This window comes from Priapulus caudatus, unplaced genomic scaffold, assembly GCF_000485595.1.
Source record: "Priapulus caudatus unplaced genomic scaffold, Priapulus_caudatus-5.0.1 Scaffold17, whole genome shotgun sequence".
Lineage (NCBI taxonomy): Eukaryota > Metazoa > Priapulida > Priapulimorpha > Priapulimorphida > Priapulidae > Priapulus > Priapulus caudatus.
Window position 1 is genome coordinate 298705 of NW_014577078.1, and position 9858 is coordinate 308562.

At 40.4% G+C, this 9858-nt stretch overlaps 1 protein-coding gene across 1 annotated transcript in view; it reads left to right on the forward strand.

The window, feature by feature from the left end:
- Nucleotides 1-9858, forward strand: part of LOC106811006 (spliceosome-associated protein CWC15 homolog) — a 17223-nt gene that overhangs the window by 1100 nt on the left and 6265 nt on the right. The window contains exons 2-5 of the mRNA XM_014814518.1: nucleotides 928-1124; nucleotides 1673-1788; nucleotides 3400-3473; nucleotides 3931-4035. Coding sequence (XP_014670004.1) covers nucleotides 994-1124; nucleotides 1673-1788; nucleotides 3400-3473; nucleotides 3931-4035 — 426 coding nt within the window. The 5' untranslated portion in view covers nucleotides 928-993. The remainder of the gene's footprint in view (nucleotides 1-927; nucleotides 1125-1672; nucleotides 1789-3399; nucleotides 3474-3930; nucleotides 4036-9858) is intronic.

Here is a 9858-nt window from a genome sequence, read left to right on the forward strand (position 1 = left end):
GGGGGGTGCAACCCCCCTGTTTCAGCCACTGACTAATGTTATGATACCAATAAAATGGGGAGTAGTACTAGTAAAAGTCGGTCTGCAGACAGAAATAGGGGATTTCCCCTGTGACCACACAGCTGCCTGAAATTTCCAGGTGGGAGGTATTTTCGAAGCATAGTAAATCTCATAGTATAGTAGCTTTCAGAAAATAATAACATTCGTTAATAGAGTTTGGTACCCTGATGTGAATTTTTGGTTATTTACCTACTTGCATACCTTAACAAAGCACTGATATTTACACAGAGAAGTCGAGTGACTGAACTTGCTGTGTAAATATTACTATTCTCAAAAGCATAATCTGCTTTTCCCCATTTAAACAGCAGAAGTGAAGAAGCTTTTGTGTGACTCTGTCTGATCAAAACTTTATTCATTGTTGAATTCAAAATGGTTGATGGTGGAACAGGGTTCTGCCCAGGATTTTTTAGTGCCGGGCGCATCCAGTTGCGACGAAGTCGGAAGATGCAAGCGCCGTAGGCGCGAAGCCAATCTAGGGGGGTCTGGGGCATGCCCCACCGGAAAATTTTTAATTTTGGATAGTCTGAAACTCAATTTCCTGCATTCTGAGCAATAAAAAGCCCATATATCATACTTTTTTTTCTTTTCTTTTTTTATATATCAAAAATTAGTGCCGGGCAGAGATATATAGTGCCGGGCGGCAACCGCGAGTGCCGGGCACACCCGCCCACCGCCGCCCACCGTGGCCAGAACCCTTGTGCAATTTAATTTTTACACATGCACATAGGATATGTATCTAAGATAGTAGGCCTATCATTGGAGCTGTTTGTGGTGACACTGATTTGTGGTGACAGCATACGCTAGGCTATACAAATTAGTTTGATAATAATGGTAACTTTTAAATAAACGTTTATAACTATATTGTAGGTTTAAACAACAAGACCAAAAGATCTATAGAGGAAGCAATTATAGTGCATACCTATCTCATAAAACATGACAACTGCAGCACGACCAACATTTGAACCAGCCAGAGGTGGTAGGGGGAAGAATGAAGGGGATCTAAGTGCTTTGTCGAAGCAGTATTCCAGTCGAGATCTACCAGGCCAAACACGGTTGAAATACAGGTAGGTTCACAAACAGATCATGCAATGCCGCACAATGGAGTGTTTAGGGGCTGAATAGTATTTTCTTTTGTTGTCACGATAGTTGTTTTGCACGTACATAACTAGTGATGGCATCTGCATCAGCATTGGCTGACCCAGTAAAATGTTATTTATCTAATCATGATTAATGACATAATTTTTATCACGTGATATTGATTGTAGAATAATAGAATATGGAGTGAACTAGAAAGAATGTTGATTTTAATGTCCCTCGTGGTGGTACTGACTACCCTATTTTCAGGGGTTACACATTATTAATCCGTGTACCAAATTTACCTCTAGGCCACAGCTCTCTCATAAGTATGTGTATAAGAACAGCAGTAATATCGCTTGTTAACTGCACTGTGCAATTTTCAATTGGCTTTTATTGAGTTACATGTAATAGCTCATCTTAAATCTGGTTCAATAAGTATGTTTCTTAGATTTTTTTCTTGCAATTTTTTTTCCTTGTTTTTGTTGTGCCTTGTTACTATGTACTACTTGGGATATCTTGTTTCTGCATTGCATAGGGAAGAAGGTCAAGGGACACAGGATGAGCTGCGTAGCAGAGACTTTCGCAGGGAGTTGGAGGAAAGGGAACACTCGTCTAGAGAAAAGAGAGGTTCAAGGGATCCGAAAGACAAAGGTAAATGCTATAGTTTTTGTACAGAGCACTGAAGTGTGGCAGTGTATGTTCTTCTTGGGTAGACACGATTCCAAGAGTGTTTAGTAGTTTCCAAGAGCTAATAATTAATTCATAGTGTGTATAATGGGAAAATTGATAAATAGTGCCATTTTAAATGCAAACCTAGAGTAAATTTTCTTTCCTCTCTAAAGCAAGACCAACTGCTTGTCTCTATGACACTTCTGGGCTGAGATATTGGATTGTAATCTTAGCTCATCTAAGCATTACAGGCTTGTAGAAATCGAATTGAACACATCTCTTGCGCCTACGCTCGCTTCTGCTTTTTGCCTATCATTCTCTGTCGCTGGTTGCAGTGCTGATCAATATGTCACTCCTCCAAATTTGGTCTTCTGTTGGGTTATATTATTGTATCTAACTTTGGGGTAGCAGTATCACTAGTAGTAGTACTAGTAGACTACTAGACTACCAGGTTGAAAATTTGGTGGCACATTTTAGACAGTCAAAAAATCGACATACATATAAACATCGACTCATAGAAATAATATCTAGTTATACTCCATACATTTCTATGCATCGACACTGTATCATGTACTTATTACACTGGTTACCATAGGCAGCGGCTAATACGTTATAGTGCTTCTACTAGTACTAGTATCTGGTACTTCTAACAATGTAATTAGGAATTGTATTTACAAGAGACTTATCTTATAACGATGTTGAAGTGAATGAATCTCAAGACGATCTATAAAAGTCGCAGATCGTACCATACGTACAGACGGGAGCACAAACATAGAGTTTCGCTATCTTTGTTGACCAGTCTAAAGCACCATTCTTGAACCACGTGCACCGAGGTCAAGTCCACCCCAACCATGCTCGCGCTACAGCATATATAATATATAAATATATAACACCATTGGTCTAACTTGCTGCCGAGCTTTGCACAACTCGCTGTTTTCAATGAACTTCAACTCGGGTGTTCCTGCAGATGGCACCACTTTCCAACTATCGCTGGAATTGTGTAAGACTGCTTGAAACAAGCTACACTATTAATTTTGGACAATCGGCCTGACAAAAAATTCACTCAAATTACAGAAATTCCTCAAATGTTGATACAAAACGACCTGTCAAATGTTACAGAAGTGGAGACAGGTATGGGCAACTGTTGGCGGCTGTCACCGCTTATGTAACATTCGGCCAGTCATTACTATTTTCACTGGATTTGAGTTATGTAGCATGACAGCAGGATAGACAGAATTTGGAAAGTAAAACTGTAGCAGTAACAGCAAACTGATCCAGCAAACACAGCAACACAGTCCAGCCTATGTAGGTCTTAAGTCTGTTTACGTGTGTTGAAGTTTTAATTGTAAGCAAGGTGGTAGCAGCGGACCTAGTGACCAGCTTGGTGCAAACTGGCCGCAATATCAATTGGGAGCCCATCAAGCATGAACAATTATTGATTGAACAGATTTTCTTCCTATACAGGCCATATAACATGGTATTTTGGAGTGGTGGGATTTTCATAACCTGTAAGAACAGGCGCCTGGTTTTTTTATTTTCGAATGTTAGTTATTTTCAAGTTTGTTATATTAAACTATGAATACACTTTCGTAGATTCAAGCAAGAGACCAAGACTAGATCAGATTCCGGCTGCAAACTTGGACGCTGACGACCCAATTGATGACGAGGTATAGCTGGATGGGTTTCCTGGCAATAATTCTCCTACACCACCTAATATGATGTGATTGTTCACTGAATAAAACAGCATGTCTTGGTCATCGTGCCTACGCGGTCATGAATGAGGAAGCTTTCCACACAGTGTTGGGTGTCAATTGTGATGATGCATTGATGAATTAAATTTCATTTTGAATTGTTGAAATAAGTGCCAGAAACTAAGTAGACTCAAAACTACATTTTTATCTTGCAACTAATTATTTGCTACATTTATGACTATATGCAACAAAGCTTGAACATGTATTACTGGCTAAAACTTGATATCTACTCTGTAACCTTATTTTTAAATTATGTTTGAAGTAATGAGAAAAGACTTGTTTATTATGCCGTGGACCAGTGGTATCTATGGTATAGTGTGTTTGATCTTTACTGTGAACCTGCATTGTGCTATGTTCATGTTTGTATGTGCAGGATGAAGATGTGGACTCTGATGAGAGCGATGAAGATGATACAGCCGAGCTGATGGCTGAACTGAACAGGATTAAAAAAGAGAGAGCAGCAGAGCAATCCCGCAGAGTGAGTACCAAACAATTATAGTATGCACAAAGTGCATGCTAAACACACGTTCATTAATCGTAGTTCTCCCCAGGAACTATAGAAGGCATGTTGGCTAATTGGCATTTCATTCTCGGCTACTAATTAGAGTCAATTGCGCGTGTCGCAAGCGGCCCCAATACACAGGTAAGCTAGACAGAGTGCACTCACGGAGAGTGCATACCTCCGCCAGCGACATACGCCATACGACTCACGAACACACGAATAAGACACGATATACGCCAGTGTACTGAAATGTAGACGCTGGCTTGCTGGCTTGCTGCTCACTCGCTCGTAGCAGTCGCTCATTGCTGCTGCTCGCTCACATGTACACGCTCGCTGGGGCGCTGCGCTGGCTGGCTGACGCACTAATATCGATCGCGCGAACACACTAACACACGAACACACAAGAGCGATCACATAACCTCCTCTAACTCTGTTGGGCGGAGGTAACTAGGTCAGTTCAAAGACGAATACACCGAGTTGTGATAATATAGGACTGTCTTGGGATTGTCAAAAGTAAACACGGCTGGAAATTAAGGCATGTCGATTAGGCAGTTAAGGCATCTTCATGAGTTATAGGATGTTGCAAATTAGTTTCAGCTTTGAAGGAATGTCAGAATCCAACGTGTTAAAAGCCTGCGGAAAACCTTGATTAATGTTCCCCAGTCCCACCTATTCTGTAATAGATTTAATATATTTATCAACTCACACTTACATAGTGTAGGCAGAAAGTTAGCAAATACAAAGTTTAGAGACATACGTGAGTGTGCATTGGTCACAATAAAGTGGCTCCGCATAGACTTAACTGAACTCTGTTGTGATGTTAAAGATTGACCTCTCTGCCTGGGGTGATTACCAGGATAGCTCTTGACAATCAGACTTGTGGTAGAGGCATTTTGAAAATGTTGCTTAGTAGCGAAGTCCAGCTAAGTGAATAATTTGACATGCACGTGTGAAAATGCTTAAATTTATCGTACGACCCTCACGACCCCCCTCCCCCTCCCCCTGCATCCCTGCATTGGCATACACCCCCTGGGGGTGAACACACATGCGAATTTATTTCGCGCGCGGCCGCAGCGATTTTAAATCCAGCGAAATTCGCATGGTGTGTATCCGCTCACAGGTCTTGATATTTTCGCTGGCACGATCTTTTCCGCTGATGTACAATTCGCATAGGTTGTCTCCGGTGGAAGCGAAAATCGAGCCGGCCCGATATTCTATAATCAGCGAATCATTCATCAGTATAGCCTAATCACGTGACCACATGACTGTTGGAGGCTGTGTGCGACAGGGAGATCGCGTGCTGAGGTGTGTCCGCTGCAGTGATGCGGTGCGAAATATTTTCGACCGGCAAATTTCGCATGTGAGATATGGCTAAAGCGAGGGTTTTAGGTAATAAAAGTTTCGCACTATTTGTTTCTTCAAATAGCTTGTAATGGAGCTGTTTTGACATGCATTGTTTCACATGCAAACGTTTGTATTTCGGCAAGGATGATTACTTTTTTAATAAGAAACCTTAAATAATTTGTTGGCTGTACATAATTGTTGCGCTTTTCTGTAATCTAAATTAATATATATCCATATTATAGCGCGTGCTCTGCATTCAGTTTGGTTCCACCTATTCAATAAATGAGTTTGGTGAAGAGTATTCTGATGAGTTCATGTTTAAACGTGATAACGACCTTCGCAAATTGCAGCTTCAAATTCGCTGGCACATGGGACGATTCCAACCAAACACACGCTCCATGTGCATCACCAACAGTCCTGGGAATCGGATCTCACTATACACGAAGCGTCGACAGGTTTAGGCCTTGTTCTGGTGTCCACCCGTCGGATCTTCCAACCTCAACCCTTCAAGAGTTTAACGCTGGCCTTTGGTCTCAGACCTTGGCCAGGGATAGGTTGAGCAACAAGTACTCGGTACGGTTTACCCTAAAGCGAGCAATTCCAACCACCCGCTAAACAACTATGGGCCACTTAGGAATAATATATAACAAGGTGAGAACATACAATAAACAACGTCCTATGTGTGTGTTATACACAAAAAGAAGCTCTTAAATCAAGTAGAGGCACACGGAGGACATCTTTCCATTATAGAGAGTTTGTCCACGGTTCGGGTATATATTTTATATTTGAACTGTGTCAGAGTAATAACTAGTGTGTCAACTCGTGATTTTGATGTAATAAACAGAAGCAAAAGACTAGCATGCATCTTGGCTATATTTTCTTCTGTCCTGTGCTGTTCCATCTATTGTGATCAAAATAAAATAAAAAACTACATCGTGGTGGTTTATCCTTAATGAACCGAATTTGAACGTTCTGAGTGAACGCGGCAAAATGATTTTAATTTAATGAATATTTAACTTTTTAATAGGAGAGACAAAAAGGCTGAGAGATGAGCGAATACGGACAGAAACATACTTAGGTGGCATCCACGTTCTAATGCAACAAAGGGGAGAACTTTAAGTAAAGCAAGGTGGTATCTTGTGTAGACCATGGCTTAGTTAAGAATGATTGACTAATTAATTCGTTATTTCTAGGCATCATGGGCAATATCTATATCTAAGTGAACATGATACTACACATGTAATCTTTTGGTGTTGATCAATACTTTTGTTAAAAGTAATTTTTACTCTTTAAATTAATTAATTTCACATATAATAGGATTTTCGGTCCATAAGTTATTAATGTGAGCTTTGGCGTAGCTGATTGAACATGCTGTGCATTTGCAATATAATATGTAACTCATTCCGAGGTGCATCTATGACAGGCGACTGTTACAGTGGCGACATGCTGCATGGCGCCGCCACTGAATTGTTAACATCATTTTAAGACAGTGACGAGCGGTTAGTTTTGGACCTGAGAGTATTCCGTTTTCGTCTTAGCCTGTCTCTACCCGACCCTGCCGGACCAATATAATTATTCCTAAGAAAAATGCAGGGCTTGAATTGGTCCGGACTGAGTGAAAGTACTTCGAAAGCACAAATATATCCGTTTTTTTTTAATAACGGCAACTTTTGCAAAACGGGCACTTTGCGTGGAGTAAGGGCGGGGGGCTGGCGCACCCTCTGCACCCCTGGATCGCGCCCTGATACTTGTGATATGTCATTAACTGATTCTACTGTTTCCTGACAATGTACCCTTTGATCCGGGTGCATGGGCAAGGGGGGAGCGGCGGATTACTGGACAGTTTGGGCTTTTACAGTTCCATTTCAGCCATCACCTAACTAACATGGTTCTGATTTCTAGCATAGCTTAGGAAATTTGCAGCCCTTCCTGATAGAAATTACTGATATTTAGCAATATTGACTCTTTGAGCTCAATGCTAACAATCTATAATTGTTAAAATCCATCATGGTTATGAGACTACGAGGTATTTCTGTGTTTGATGCAATAGTTTAATTTCGAACTTTTCAGGTGGGAATGATGATGTTGTTTTTAAGACTAGCGCAGGAGCTTTGAAAAATAGACAGGCAGGTTGTCAATGAACGCTGCGCTCAGAATTCTTCCACAAAAAATTCATGATAAGTACATACAAATAAACATACAAATGATCAGTCCTTGCATCCTTTATAATGTATCTGCCTCATAACTACCACAAAATCCCTAAATATATAATAGATTTAAAAGGCGTATCTGCTAGTGTGTTATTATGTGTATGTTTCTATTTATTTTTGGCATCCAGTTTTGCATTGCAATACACGCATGCATGTGTACACATTGCACATGCACACATTCAATATTGTACATCAAACACAGTATTGTTTTAGGGTACTACGTCTAATTTGAAAAGGACATTACTTAGGACGATTTATATATACATATAATAAGCTAATAATACGTAGTGAAGTATATGGGGAAAAACAGGGGCATAGGCTATTTTCACAGCAAAAATTGTATTATTTAAATTGCAATCTAGAATAAGTTTGATAGTATTGCATTAAGCAGCTATCTTTCCCTAACTAAAACAGGGACCAACCAACTTGTCACTTTCGACACTCCTAGCGGAGCTATCGGATTGTAATTTTTAGCTCATCCCAGACGTTACAGGCCATGTAGGAATCGAGTTTAACACGTGACTCTCGTCATAAGAAATTAATATTAGGTAGAATGTATAATTACTTAGTCTAAATAAATATAGCCACGCTACCGGCATCGCGCAGCTTCCAGCTACGGGTCCGTCATACATTTCTTATGTGAATTCCCCAACTATATTTTTCTTTTACGTAAAACAGATAAACACATAATGTGGTCTCACAGTGATAGACGCCAACGTTACATGTGCTTACCGAAAGTGTTATTTCTTACATGGGGCATATGACACTGAAATAATGCGAGGTTCGTCCTTTGTTATAAATTGCGGAATCTTCTTCACACATGCATGGGCAGCTGACTCATAATGTATGATAATAGATTTTAATCGGCCAAGGTGCAATCGTGAAGGTTTAAGGAGCTGGTGTAAGAACACTGACGTACGGACAATATAGAAGTAATGGCGCAAAGAATACGGGTTTAACACTAGTTTACGTATAATCTGTCCGTAATAACGAAATGCACAAACAAAATAGTTACAAACTGGGGCGTAGAACTAGTTTTCTATAGGCCCCCATACGCATGCAATATAAATATGATAATTAGATAGCTAAAAAAGATTGCGTTAGATGGTATTCTGCAATGAAAACTATAATGAAATGCGCATTACAAAAGTTGCTGTTTATTCGCTATTAAAGCCTACTGAAAGCAACTATCGTACTATATAACTATTGTACTAACAGATCAGCAGCAGTGTTATCAGTAAGCGACGGTGACTGTGACCCGGACTGTGAGCGCTCACTCGATCGAATCATCGGAAAACATAGTTTATTGACTACACTACAATATGCGGGTTTCAAAAACTATCATGATAGTTCCGAGGTGGTTTGGGCTGAAACTTGATTTGCCTCTTCGTGTCCATTTTCTGTATGTTAAACCTATAACCTTCATCAAATTTATCATGGTTAATTTGGATAAATTATTTTTACTGCGGTGAAATCATGTGCACTAAAAGTTAAGCGTCTCTGTTTGGGTAAAGGGCTTTAATTTTTACTGCAGAATTTATTCTACTATGCATATCTTTCTAGTGTCGTGTGTGTGTGTGTGGCTCGCGCCGGTGGTGCGTGTGTGTGGGTGTGTGTGTGTGTGTGTGAGAGAGTCGTGTATGTGTGTGTGGTGTGTGTGGGTGTGTGGGTGTGGTGGTGTGGGTGTGTGTGTGTGTGTGTGTGTGGATGTTGGTGTCGTGGTGTGTTGTGGTGTGTATGTGTGTGTGCGCGTGGCGCGGTGTATGCGTGTGTGCGGCGCGCGCCTGTCGTTGTGTGTGTTGTTGTGTTGGTCGTGTGCGCGCAGCGGTGTGCGGTGTGTGTCGTGAATATGGTGTGTGTGGTTGTGTGGGACGGACTTGACCAAAGGCTGGGCCAGCTGTTTTCAAAAACAAATTAAGATAAATAAAAAGGACTCATATTTACTACTTATTTATGTACGCTCTATATCCGCCGAAATCATTTTTACGGTCGCAATTCCTTTTTAAATTGCTCCGCCAACATTTTGGGTGCACGAAGCACGATCTGTTATATATATATATATCTCATGATATATATTATATTCTATATCTATATATATAACAACTACCTAATTTTAAAAAATTAAAAGGGTGTGACTTTGGTGGCAGTGAATTAACATTTTTATGACGATATTTTACTGTGCAGTTCAGAGTCTTTCCAGCAGCCACTGTCAAATAACTTGTATTTGGGATGGAATGCTATTGAA